The sequence below is a fragment of the Aulonocara sp. 'chitande type north' Nkhata Bay genome, linkage group LG13 (assembly GCF_057382095.1).
Source record: "Aulonocara sp. 'chitande type north' Nkhata Bay isolate Kocher_YH1m ecotype deep benthic linkage group LG13, A_spYH_male_GT1.1, whole genome shotgun sequence".
Classification (NCBI taxonomy): Eukaryota; Metazoa; Chordata; class Actinopteri; order Cichliformes; family Cichlidae; genus Aulonocara; species Aulonocara sp. 'chitande type north' Nkhata Bay.
In genome coordinates, this window is record NC_141356.1 from 5042994 (window position 1) to 5057703 (window position 14710).

Consider the following 14710-nt stretch of genomic DNA (forward strand, 5'->3'; position numbering starts at 1 on the left):
CGACACAATCGCCGCACTCAAGCCCGAAAAGCTTCAAGGCGCCCGAGTTGTTTTGTTCCGAATTAAAATTCCCTGGTGGACATGGAGAGCGCGGGACGCACTGCGAGCTCAATGCTGACACTGTTGGAAGTTTGTCGTGTGACACATTCCCGCTGATAAGAGAACAGTGCGCCGAGTGTTGTTTTCGCACAAGCCCGGCTTGAATTATTGTTATGGCTCCACAATTGCCAGAAATCTGCACACATGTTCACAAAGTGTTGTTATTATCATCTGCAGCCTCTTTAAAACCATCGTAGCATTTAGAAACAAACAAAGGAAAAAAAAAACAGGACATTATGTTGTATTTTTTCCATTTTAGCAGTTGGGAACATTGGATTTAAAAAGTACACTAATAACGGAACAGTAATCATGCACTTATGACGCTTCTGGCAGTCAATGAGAGCAACATTTGTAAGACATGAAGTAAAAAACAAAAAACATCAGAGTTCCTTCATTCCCTCCACTTGATCATTAAAAGACTTCACCACAAAACCAGCCTGTGGTCTCCTGTGTCGGGCCATTAAAATCCATTTATGTGATAACTGAAATATTTGGAAGTCTTTTCCCATCGAAAATAAACAACTGGTGCAACTAAAACCGATCTCTTCTAGCTTCTCTGTCTCAGCCTGTCCAGCAACTCTAGAGCCAGAGCGGCCCTCTGCTGACGCAGCGTCAGCCGGGCGTGCTCGATGGTGCAGCAGAACTGAGGCAGAGCTGGGAGGGAGTCCAGGGCCTGCTGGGAGCTGAGGGCCTTGCTTTGGGCCAGAGTGTGGATTTGGTTAACCTGGTCCAGCCCAGCAGATCCCGGTTCCTGAGTGTCCTTGAAGGTTAGGATGAGGGAGCCAAGGTGTCTGTGAAGCAGCTTCACCCACTGGATGGGCTCAGCCCATAGGTTTAGATCCCCTTTCTCGAACAGGAAGTCGTCATCGTCCTGGTCAAAAGCAAAATGGAAGTCACTTTACTGGAAGGGAATTTAAAGAGTTTGCTTTCCCCCCTCCCACACCTAGAGCTGGTTGTGTAATACCGATCCAGTTTCCACCAAATCATCAATGAAGAATCTCAATCTATAGCTGCTAAATGTTCCATCACCTTCACTAAATTCACAAAAATCACAACATCTATACTCACATATATGTATTTGTTTTTACTAAAAACAGTTCTGTGTTGTAAGTAAGCCTGTATCCACACAACTCTAGGCTTTTAAGAGCCCTAAAACAGAGACTTTTGTAAATGTTGTTGTACTTTAAAAGCTAGATTTTTGCTGACTTGTCACAATAACTCAAGATATGCTTTCTGCTGCCAGGAGAGACTAACTCTGAAGCTTTACTTTGAGAAAACAATCCCAGGCCTAAAACACTTGATAATAAATCTCCGTGGTTTAGTCACTATCATAAACTGTATATAGAAGACGGACACAGCTTCCAGGCCTGAAAAATGAAGTGCCCATCTGGAAGTGCTTCAGGCTCCTTAGGTTTCCAAAGTAAGTCAGATTATACTGCAAATCATTGTAAAACAAACCTAATACTCGCCTGGTCTATGACCTCTCTTAAACATTTTCCTTATGAGTTTGTGGCCTCAAATGCTAGTTTTTGAAACTATTCATCCAGTTAGTTTCAAGAATCCTGTTCTTGTTGCCAGGCAATCAGTAAAAATCAGAATCAGAATCCTTTATTGATCCCTAAAGGAAATTATGTTGGTTACGGTGCTCCAGTACAAACAGTAACAAAAACAGACAGTACAAGAAGTAAGAAATAGCACAATATATATATATATATATATATATATATATATATATACACACACACACACACACACATATATATATACACGTATATACGTATACGCTAACGTGTTAGCGCAGTTAGCTCGTTAGCGCCGTGCTGCCCCACGCATGGGCAATCCGCACTAACTCGCTAACGGAGATTTGCCGCGTTAATGCGGTTATGGCGTTAATGCCATTTTAACGAGATTAATGCTGAAAGCACTAGTTTCTTTTAGTCTTATGAAACAAACAGATTCCATTTGTTTTGCGTAGCTATTTAAGTGTCTATTTAAGTGACTGTTGTTGTGACTTGGCGATACTGCTTGGATCACCTGGTTGTTGTGTTTGTGGGGTTCCAAACAGATGTGTTGCCAACAGACTGCCCCTCTGCTCGACAAACCATGCAACGTCAAAACTCCGTAATTAGCATTTCTAATTCCATTTAATGGCCATTATGAATGCAGATGCCAAAATACTAGCAAGTAGCTAACAGATCGCTAATACGTCAATTGTGCTCTTTTAAGGTCACTCCAGGGCTCGTTGTGGTCCCAGCTGGAGTCAAATAAACGATATGATACAAATAAAGGATACCTTTTACAGTGGGCCTTTATTCAAGCTGACAAGTTGCTGCGATATGGTATCTACCTTGGTTTCTCACTCACATTCCACCCCCAGATTCTCATATCTGGTTTCAAAACATCGAGATGGCCACAGTTAAAACACTCAGTTTGAGGCTTCGGGAGAAGAGTTCATGAACTAACTGGTGGTGGCCCAGTCCATCTTTTATATACAGACTATGGTTGGTGGCCCAGTCCATCTTTTATATACAGTCTATGGTTAGTACGAGTAACAGCGTTCACATTAAACAGATTTATATGACTCAGTACCAAAAACTGGCAGCTCTAAGAACACAATACTTTGGGTTGTGTTTATCTAATCAACCAAAGCTCAAAAATACACGAGCAACTAAACAGATGGCTAAACCAAATGTGGGTACAGAGCAGAAACCTTGGTTACTTAAAGAACTCAAATATATTGACTTCTTGTGAGAGCAGAACATGACAGCAAGAGCAAATTGTTCCTGATATTTCACACTTCACAGACACCACATTAACATGAATCAAACTGTGACTTCGTGTCAGTGTGTTAATATAGAACCTAATATATCCACTACACAGCAGTGTCAGCAATTTCTTTCACCCTAACACTTCACAAACAATCCTTGTGCAGCCATAGAAAGTGCAACCTTGAGACGCATCCGTTTACCTAATGAAAATCATTGCTAGCATATGTAGTCTACTGTCTAGCAAACACTTCCCACTGTTTTTTTCGAACTGGTCGTGATGTTCTTTTACCACAGTGTTACAGTTCAAGTTGTCCATATGCATCTGCACTCAGGTCACAATGACAAATAAATGAAAATCATGTAAAATAAGAGTTGAGTGAACGACACTCACCAGACTAGAAGCTTCATTTACAGCTGCATCCTGGCTGTGCTCATCCTCCCCCAGCAGCCACTCTGTCAGAGCAAGGATGCCGGCTTGTACCTCCCCCCACATCTCGAACAGCCGACACAGGAGCCCGACGCCTGAATCCAGGGCCGCAGGCGGACACGTGAACACACCTGCCATGTCTGAGCACAGAAGAGAACAAACATTTAAAATCTATGCACACACTGTTTTACATATAAAACACATTTTATACAATCAAGCTCAAAAGGAGGCACAAGGTTACAGTTGGAAACAGGGAGGGATTTTACAAACTGAAATGGTAAGCAAGATGTGTGTGGTGCCAACAAGAAACTTTAAAACTAATGATTTACTACAAATGACATTGAAACATTCAAATGTAAATAATCTCTAAGCTAATAAACACTTTGATAATGTAGAACTTGGATGTAAAAATCACCTGCAAGGCTATAATACACACCTTTGTGCAAAAGTATATATTTTGTTATCAAACGAGGAAATAGATACAGAAACATCGAAGCATGTGCAGACATACATGGATATATATTATAGTTACAATGACCTTCAAAGTCGATATCTGGTATGAACACCTTTATTTTCCAACATAGTCTGAACTCTCTTGTAGGGCCGTGGTTTAATTCATTTGTTAAACACTTTTTAGACTAAACGTGTCATCGTATTAGAAAACTAACACTCTTTTTTGCCAATCAGCTAATTTAGCTACACAAGAAAGGTGATAATACTCTCAGTAGGAAAGAATTTAATGTTACTTTTATTACAGAGTAGCGTCAGGGTCACTGGCAGATGTGTTATGCTAATGGCATTAAAACAGACGGTGCATGTCCTCAGACGACCTCTTTTTAAATACTATATTAGCAGGCCAACGTTTTTTTGTCAGAATGCTACTTAAAGTTACTTAACACTTATATATGACAGCTGCTACATTTAAATATTTCATAATACCTAGTTTGTCTGTAAGAATTTACTATTTGCATTTAGGGCACATGGTTAATTATGCTAATGCTACGCTACTGAGGAGCTGGTGCATGTCTTTTAATTAAACATATCAAATCTAAACAGGTTATATCAGCAATCATGTTAGATTATGTTTATGTGCCCATGAGCTAAATTAGCTACACACCGTCTATGCACAGTTATTAAACATAAATTAGTGCTAAATATTTTATTACAAATTTACAAAATGTTGAACTAACCAGCTGGTAGTTGCTGTACTACCACATTTCAATCTGAATTCTTGTAACATGTGACAATCACTAATTGTAAATATATAAAAGTATTTATTGATGCATAATGTTCCGACTAGACATTTAAAGCTAATTCTTCTGTGTTACCAGTGACTCATGTTAATTGGCTGAAAAATGAGACGTGTTCTGCGGACGCTTTGAGTACCTCAACTGAAATCTTAGTCAAGTCGGTGCGTTTTAGCAGATGTATTAAAACTCCTGACAGGGAAAAGAGAAACCTGGTGTTCCCTATCAGGATAAGGGTTAAAAAAATATGGTGGACACACCTAGATTACTACAAGGAAAGCATGAGCCACATACGGATTATAGTATGTTTCTACGACACAGCAGCCCACAGACTGAGCCCATCGAGTGTCATGAAAGGAAAAACCATTACATGTAGTGGTGTGTCACTGAATCCAAAATAATTGAAACTTGAGCTGAAATTTAAAAAAAAAAAAAAAAGACTATTTGTAAAATTCAGGCGTTCTACAAGGAAAAATGTGCACACGCATCTCGGCGTTATTCCAAATATGGTGGACGAGAATGACGCCAGGCAGGTTTTGGGCTTCATGACCACTTCATGAAATCATGTTTCCCACCTTGACCGGATTTCCCCCAGTGACCTCCTTGTGGGTTTGTAGCTGCTGGTGTTTGTGAAGTTGCGATGTTTCAATGACACTGTGTTCCAGACTGAGTGTGTGTGTGTGTCCTCTCTGGGTTTGGATGTACTTCTGGGAAACAAAACTATAACTCATACAACCAACCGCCATCAGGGTGTGTATGAGTAGATTCAAAAATATACTTGCACCAATCTGCGCACGCGCTCACACTTGAATTGCAGCACTGCTCCTAACACTCTTGCATGTTAAATTAAAGGACGGTCTCTGTGTGTAAGATGTGCAAATGCAATGTTCGTGTCTTGTTTTAGCAAAAAATGTATTTCTGGCTATTTGTAAGTCCTCGACAAATGGGCCATAACGCACACGTACCCACAGGCCGGCCTGTGATGAGGCCGCAGTGCTGCAAGACTTTAGAGGAAGTGGAAGTGCAAGGACACACACTTCAGAGGGAAAACATAACACATAACTTCATTTAACGGCTGCAGTTGTCCGTGCTGCAACTATCTGACGTGGCGGTTGAGTGTATTGTTCTCCCACCTTGACCATCCTCGCCGCAGCTGACACCAAGATAACACAGAGACTTCAAAAGGCTTTGAGAGCCACTAGCCAAAACATTACCACCAAGGAAAGAGAAGAGGAGAGGAAAGGAGGGAGGGAGGAGGTATACGGACCCCTATGAGCACACATACAGTTTAAAACACACATGCAGGGTTGGGAACCCAGATTGTTTTTCATCTTCTGAGAGGAGGCGTAAAATCGCAGCAGAGCCCGGAGTCTGAGCGTGGAGGGAAACCCACTCTGTGAACATTAGAGCCTGCTGATTGTAGTGTATTAGAGGAGATTTAAGAGTTTAAGAGCATGAGTGACAAATTCCTTTCTTTACCAAGAAGCCGCCTCTCTCTGGGACAGCCCTGCCTCTGAAGTCAAGTCCCTTACAGCCCTCCCCCGGCATTAAGGGGACATAATAGGAAATTTTAGCTGCCGTTCAATTTATCTGCTTCTCTACGGCGGTTTCACACGTCGCTTAACCCGATTTCCCTCTCAAGCTTTTTTGGCGCAAAAATGCCCCTCTTTCTCAAGGGGATTGTCTTTCATTGCCATTACTGCCCAGTATGTTGGACACAAGCATTTTAATCAGGTGGTGTCTGGTGTTGAAAGACTGCGAGGCAATTGGCAAATGACAATATCACTGGGTGGAAGAATGGGCTCGGGTAGGATGGGCTGAGAGTGTGAGAGCGAGAGAGAGAGGGAGGGAGTGCCCTGCAGTTGGCATCCACTGGCACACACTCCATCCTCTGGCACTCCTGTAGTATATTTGAGCTGGGCAGGGCAGCAGAGTGAGGGAAAAACTTAACCTTGGAAACAGTGTAACAGTCGCACCATTTCAAGCTTTTTAAACATTTGACCTTTTTGTTTTTTTGGACCTTCACTGAGATCTTTGGTTGCTTTGTTACAGACTGTGGTAACCATGGTTTTAGAAACTACTTCAAACGTAAATCTGATAGAAACAAAACAAACTCTTCACCAGGCATGTGATCTCTTCTTCTCTGGTGGGAAAGTGTACACAGCGGCACAGAAGAGATCTGATGTTGATCTCGTGAACTCATCGCTGCTACTTTTCTTCAGTGGAAGCAAAAGTTTGATACGATTAAAGACTCTGGAAAAACTGGAAGCATCCATCTTCCTTGACAAGGCAATCAAAACCATTACTTTATCCATGTCTATCACAGCATTTTATACTCATTTTTTAAAACTTTTAGCTAAAATACTACAACAGAGGGGGAAGAGTGGGCCCTCTGGTGTCCAACTCCAACCCGACCCTCTGGAAGGCTTTGGAAAACATGAAGGAGCGCATACATTATGAACTTTTAACTGTATTTTCATACGTTTTACAGCTTTTTCCATTGATAATGACAACCCTCATGAACCCTCTTCTATACAGAATTTTATATGTGTGTGTGTGTGTGTGTGTGTGTGTGTGTGTGTGTGTGTGTGTGTGTGTGTGTGTGTGTGTGTGTGTGTGTGTGTGTGTGTGTGTGTGTGTGTCACATCCTTCCTTTTCCTATATGAAGACACCTCAGGGATGCATGTTTAGCTAAATGTCTTTACAGTGACAGATAGGAGAGTCTCACTGGTCCATGATGTAAAAATACTTGTACTACTTTATTACATTTAGCATGCCACATGCTATGGCCTTGAACTACTGGTGTTATTTTACAAATTTGTTCCTTTACAATGACTTTACATTTATTTAGAACTCAGAGGCAACATTGGAGCTGACTTCAAAATGGCCACACATCCTCCTGTTTATATGGTCAAGCTTTATAGCAGAAATGAAGGGTTCTATAGCTAAATTTGCTCTTAATGTCAGCTACAAAGAGAGAAACGATTTATGTATTTAGACTCACCACCTAAACTTATGTTAAGGCTTAAAGTTTTCATCCTTGGAAGCACTTTAAACGCCTGATCTTTGGTAACTGAGTCACCAAACTTCAACTAAACTAAAATCTGTGCTCTAGTTTTGGTGAATAAGATTCTATATTTAGCATTAATTAGCGGGCATCTGTGCATGGCATCTGTGCATTGCATCCATACAGTTTATGGAGGCCCATTGCTAACAGAGCTTAGCAGACAATACTGTGGATGCTCAGCCTCCTCCTTTAAATGTGGTCACGTCTGGCTGAAGTCACAGCTATGGTCATAAAGCTAAAGTGGAGGCTTAGCAAACTGTTTATGTGCATCTTTTATATACAGTCTATGGGTGTGAAAAACTGGCAGACTGGAACTCATTTTTGGAGTAATTCTTACTTCCCCCCTCATTTTATACCCACTCTCTCTACGGTGACCCTCCGAAGAAGGTAAACAACTCTAAAAAATGTTTTCACAGAAAAAGCGAGCTCTGTAAAAACAGTTTGACACAAAACTCAAGTAATCTGATCTTGCATCGTACGAATTCATTTCCTTCCTTGTTTCAGCCTTGCTTATCATAATAACCGTAGGGTCATAGTATGCTAATCGCTGTCTTCACATTACGTTCTGTTTTCATAGACTCGAACTAAACACAGGATGGCAAGGTCCCCGTAGAGAATCATCAGAGAAAAATCTGTTGAAAATTAAGAAAATGGATACATTTCCAAATGACTTGCTTTTGCAAGACTCAGTTTGGTAAAAAGCAGACATCTATTGATTATTATAAAGTAATTAATAGTAGTATGGTCCTGTTTGTCCTGCTGCAGCCACACAGTTCAATCATTACAGAGCTGAATGAAGAGGCAGCGATAAGACCTGTGTGTTTTAGTAAGAGCACAGGTCTGCACATTACAAACTGAGCCTCTGCAGCAGGTGAAGGGGTGTCAGGTCTCCCATTGTGGGGACATTGAGGGGCAGATGACAGGAATGGGGGTGATCAGTGGGCTGTCAGGGCAATGGGAGAAATCCTGGACACTTCCTGTCACATTCGCTTTGGTGGGAGTTCATTCCTTCAACTCAGCCGCCCACATCTGACAAATTTGTCTTAGACACCCACTCACTTGTACCTGGCCACATTCAGAGGATTTTTTCCTTTAGTTGATCTATCAGTGTTCACCTGAGCCTCATTAGAAATGGTCTCAGTGAACGGTGGCTGTCAGGAAGCCATTCTTAAGCTACGGAAAGGGGAGAAAAGGTTGAGTTTCGCCAAATTACACGAGAATTGGACTGAAAATCTTATGGAGAGATGAACCAAATCAGAAATATTTGGTCACTATTGTATAAAGAGGAGGTCAGGAGACAGAACAGTGAATGTCTACAGCCATTTGTAAAGCATGGTGGAGGTTCTGGGCTTTGGGTTGCATTTCAGGCTACGTCTACACTAATCTGCACAAGTTTGGAAACTGTGTTTTCGTCTAAAAACGCTGGTACATACTATTTTTTTTAATCGTTTCCAAGAAGTTGCGGATCCACACTGAAACGGCTGAAAACGCTTATGTTCCTTACTGCGCATGCGTGACACATAAGACGATTCCTGCCTCATTTCTGTCTGCCGTTTACTTTCCGGCTCTTTGAAACGTCGCGGCAAATTGTCGAGGAAAAGCTCCAAGTTTTTTAAATGGACTGAAAATGAGGTGGAGTTGTTGCTGTGAGTAACACAAAAGTACAAAGTGCAAAATCAAGCGAGAATATAGACTACAATGCCGTCCTGCATCTTAGCTGAATTGGTCACATGACTGCATCATATGACTAAAATGCGTCATTGTTTTCTAAAGGCTCCGGGTTCACATTCCACACTGCGGCGAGAAAACGGCGTTTTCAAACGTGTCCACTTTGGAGAGCGTTTTCAAAAGCTCAGTTTTCTTTGCCCAAAAACGGAGAGAAAAAGATGCGTTTTCAAACAAAAACATATTAGTGTGGACGTGGCCTCAGACAGTGGTGTTCAGGATCTCCTCAAAGTTGGAAAAGTACCATCAGATTTTGATGCACCACACAGTACCATCTGGAAAACATCTTACCAATGCCCAATCACAGTGCCACTATCAGTCATGGCCTTAAGGTTATTGAAGCTGTGTTGGATCATCTTGGTAGAATTCAATGAAACAAAGAAGAGCTTTGAATGTCCTTCAAGAAGTCCAGAGAACTATTCCTTAAATCAATGACAAGAAAGCTGCCTAAGAGAGTTCAGGCTGTGCTGAACAATAAAGATGCTCCTGCCACATATTAACTTTCAAACTTGTGAGAGCACAAACTCTGTTTTTCCTGTATATCCATGTATGCTTGCACATGCAGAGTTTTGCAGAATATTGTAGACTTCATCAAGTACCAGAGTTCTTGCTGAAGATCTCTGTGTGAAACACACACACACACACACACACACACGCACCACCTTGAGAAGAACAAGAAGTCTTTCTTGTTCACAGCGTGCGCTGCAGATGCTGCAGGAAGCAAAGGTGTGAGATAGTGAGAGAGGTGCAAAATAAAAACACTTTACAGCCCCGGCTTCCTCTGGTGTCAAGATCAAGAGAAACAACAACAACGACAACAGCGAGAAGAGGAAACCAGATAATAAATGTACGAAACCTCAGCGAGCATTAACACACATATTACGGTGTGGGAGTATTCTGGCAGCCTCATCATCGCAGTCTTGTGTTTATTCAGTCAAACACAAGTAAAAACCGCCTCACCAAGGGCCCAAACAGGCTCCTATCAGTCAATTATGGAAACCTCACCCCACCTATGTGTTTGTGAACTCTCAGCTTTCTTGTCGTTAAAAGCATGCAGTATAACTCATCTGCACAGATCTGTCTTTAAATAGCTTATGTTTGTTTTAACAGGCAAAAAGTAAATGCGTGGATTTCTGTACATGAGATAACACACAGATTACCGGCAAACGTCACAATTAGTCATTCTAGAGGTGATTTTATGTTCTGATCTGTGACTCACCTCCCAGTGGACACTAAATTCAGGTTTTAGTTCTACATTAAACAAAAAAACTTCAAAATGTGCATTAGTTTTAAAACTGATGGAGAAGTGCACTCCCTTCTAACAATTAGAAATGGCATTTTTATGTATTCTGCATGGTCCTGAAAAGCAAATATAAAGAGAATCCGGCTCTGAGTAAACACAGCCACAGATACTCCCGTAAGGGTTGGAGTAAACATTCGACTGACCCACTACTCCTCTCAGATCTAGGTCTGATTACAGATGTTTCACAATAAACGAGGATGCTTAATGAGGCCGATTTACTTCGATATGGTTAGATTGCGAAATACCTACGTTGACACGGTGCATTGCAGTTTTTATCTTAAGAGCACATCACAACCACTACTGTACACTGCAGTGAAAACACTGCACACAGACACACTGCACCAGAGCCTGCAGACACTAGTCATTACTGCAGACATGTGACTTTTTATTTCACACCACCCACCAAATGATTAAAATCTCATTCCCCAGGCTGTCGTTTCGAGTGAAAGACGGTGAAAGCAGCGAAAACACAAATTCTGTCTGTGTGTTTCCACTGGAGGGTGAAATAACTGCCTATTTATTCCAAAAGTAAAGGACCCAGCAGCAAGTCAAACCTTGAGTAATTCTCCTCTGCTTTCTGTGTGCTTTACAACAACGTCTGAGTAACACAAACCTCAGGTTTACTGTGCAACTAAGTGCTGTGCTGCAATAGGAAGAGGCCCATTTCACGAGCGAGCGTCCTTCGGCTCCACCGGGCCATTCGCTTCCGATCAACTGCATCATCCAGTGTAAACAAATGAAAGGCACCATTCTGAACAGCCCGTCGCTGTCTTTACAGTAAGCAAAATAGGTTACTCCAGGTTGTTTGTTTGAATATGGTTCACTGGGATTGGCCTTTAAAATACGGTCCTGTCAATGGAGTCTACTGTATAATGAAGGATAGAACAATTTGCAAAACTTGCATCGTTTTGAAAATCAGTTTGATGTTTCATGGAAAATGCTCAGTCATTTTCTGGTACAGAGCAGAACGAGAACACTGATACCAATCCTGATATCGTTGATGTAAACACAGCATCCGCTAGCAGCGGGTTACCTTGGAGCAGAGGTGTCGAACTCCAGGCCTTGAGTGCCGGTGTCCTGCAGGTTTTAGATGTGTCCTTGATCCAACACAGCTGATTTAAATGGCTAAATGACCTCCTCAACATGTCTTGAAGTTCCCAAGACACCTGGTAATGAACTAATCATTTGATTCAGGTGTGCTGACCCAGGGTGATGTCTAAAACCTGCAGGACACTGTCCCTTGAGGCCTGGAGTCTCCACCCCTGCCTTAAAGCGAAGAACTGAAGTAGGCAGAACATCCTCCTCCCAGCCAAAACCCATTAATGTGAATAACTATTCAGAAACATTGGCCTCTAACCTTGACGTTAAGGCCGATGTCACAGAGTCAAAAGAGTCCACGATGTTTTAGTAGATCCACCTATGGTATGAATTTCAAAATCCTACGTCACCTTGTTCTCGAGTTATCACGGTTATAAACGTAAATGTCCACACCGAAGTCGCCGCCCGTCTGGTGGGGTGACCCCTCGTGAATACCCCCTGAAACTTGGTGGAGCTCCAGTAAAAGCAGGGCTCTCTACATTTTGATACAGACCCAAATCAACTTTTTAAAAATTGCAAGAAAGAGTGCCGTCTCAGAACTCTGCATGGGCATTTGATGGTATTTGACTATTCTTTGAAGCTAGTCGTGGCAAGCCTGTACCATTTAAGCTTTAACTTTTTAACAACTATTCAAGAATCATGACCAGCTCTGATAAGAATTTTTTTAGAAAATCTGCACATTTTTATATTAAAAATGAGCAAACTTACATTAAATATTTCATACGTAGATTGACCTGTGTGCTGAGCATTTCACTGTTAATCTGCGTGATACTAATCAGAATTCTAATCAAAGCCCTCTTATAGCCCATGTTACAAAGCCCAAATCATCTCAACCGCCCCATCCAAATCCATCTATGCTCTATATATAAAGTCTTCCCTCTGGTCCTGGCCTAAGTCCGTGACAGTGCTGGAGGTCCAGCGAGGACAAACAGAGTTTGATTTCAGACCTAATTAGTCTAGAGGTATTTGGAAGGTGGTGCCAGTTTGCCAGGGTGGGGGTGGGGTGGGGGACAGTTAGATTTGCTCTTCCTATCCAGGACAATGGTTGTGGGTCGCAGCTCAGGGAAGAAGTGAGAGTTTATTTGCCAAGTTTCACTATGAGCTCAACAATGTTCGATACATTTCAAGGAAAGTTTCACTAATGCTGGCTAACAGCAGCTAACGCCAGCGTTTATTAACAGAGAAGTTCAGAAAATCCTCACTGTGAGCTTCACTGACTCATCGACTTGTATCGAACTCCTTTCGCAAAGTTTTAGACGTCGCCACCCGGCACACTGACAGCAGACTAACGTCGCACACTCACTAAAGATGAACGCTCACTACTGTAGCTAAGATGCTGCACATGAATTGAGAGAAAACAGAAGTCAGTTGACCAGAATCTGTAATCTACTGATGTCTAATGGTGAGATTTTACACACGGTCCCTTTAAAGTGAATGGACACAAACGCTTTATATGTCTAAAGATTTATAGTCTAAATCTGTAGGTACAAAGCAGTCAGAGTGGACCCTAATCTTTGTTAACAATAAAATCAGATCTGTTACCAAAAGTGAGACAACCACCACAGACAGAGCACAGACACAGTGTTTTTAATCTTTAAACTGCTTCCTTAAATTGGGAAAAGGTTTTTAACATTTCCTTATGTTGTGTGTGTTACGTGTTTGTGTGTGTTGTTGAACTGTTCTCTGTTCCCACATTTCTGCCTGTCCTCCATATCAAAGGGCCCGGAGTCACCGCCTCCATCTGAAGCAGCTCACACCTCAGATACTTGACTCTGCAGTGGCAGGTCATAAAACACACACTACCCTTCATGTAACAGTGGATGGCCTGAAGGGAATGAGGAAGGCACAAATAGACACACACACACTCTCACAGACACAAACACAAACACAGTAAAGCTGGGTTTTTCCACTGGCACTGCACTATATACTGTGTGTATGGTGTGGAAAAGCATGCTGCACTATTCCTATGCTCTTGGCGCTCTGACCGCAGCGTTAAGGGTTGAGATATTATATTGGTCACCGAGCCAAAGGACTCGCTGCCAGCATCGGGTCTCTGGAGAGGCGGCAGAGAACTTCACCGTTTCAACAACATGTCACTTTGACATTAAAAGCTACCTTAAGCGCCATGGTCGTGTTGTACGTAAACAGTCTTTTAGCCACAGGTCTGTCATGTTTACACCAGCACTGAGGATGTGAGCATTTCCTGCGATATTCTCCTGAATCACAGGTGTCGCCACTCAGAGAAAACCTTCATATCAGTGCAGGTGAAGGAGAAGAAGAAGTCAAAGCCTTTGTGCAAGGTTACATATTCAGAGGCAGACGGAAACAACACCAGACTTTTGCCATTTTAGTTAAAAGACCAATCACAAATAAATCAAATGATAACACAACTTTAATTGGCCTCACAGCCTGCTGCAAAGTCAGCGGCTCAGGATTAATTTAGCACTCCAGGTTAATTCCTTCTTCTCATGTGACCTATACGGTCTAACACACACACACACACACACACACACACACACACACACACACAAGCAGTGCATGTGTTCTTCTGGTCATGATGACTTCATTAAATCGGCCTTGGTACTGCCAAAGCACCATGATGTTCTTCAAGCTAACTGCCGCAGATATAATTTTAGAACATTTCTAAGCTTTAAAAGAAGAAAGATGACATATTTTCCCAAGAAAGGAGTTTGAAAAAAAGATAATCAATGGGATGTGATTCTTTTTTGGTTTTCTGCCGTTTTTCATTGCACGAGGAATTCGACTTCCTTGGCCAAGTCGCCCAATCATCTGGTACAAGATCACCAATTTACCGTCTCATTTCTTCCCTTTGTGCGCTGCGTGCTGCATTCCTGCAGTGCGTACGACACGTGCTTGGATAAACTAGGAATTCAGTGCAATTTTCATGATCTTGGCGGTCAGAGCAGATTTTTTGAATGGCTTGGCTGGAGCGTGAAAGGTCACACAGTAGAGTGG

At 42.0% G+C, this 14710-nt stretch overlaps 1 protein-coding gene across 1 annotated transcript in view; it reads right to left on the reverse strand.

The window, feature by feature from the left end:
* Positions 1-324: 324 nt before the first annotated feature.
* thada (THADA armadillo repeat containing) overlaps positions 325-14710 on the reverse strand; it is a 122148-nt gene continuing 107762 nt past the window's right edge. Inside the window, exons 37-38 of the mRNA XM_086258352.1 lie at positions 3259-3434; positions 325-970 (exon numbers count right to left, since the gene is read on the reverse strand). Coding sequence (XP_086114478.1) covers positions 647-970; positions 3259-3434 — 500 coding nt within the window. The 3' untranslated portion in view covers positions 325-646. The remainder of the gene's footprint in view (positions 971-3258; positions 3435-14710) is intronic.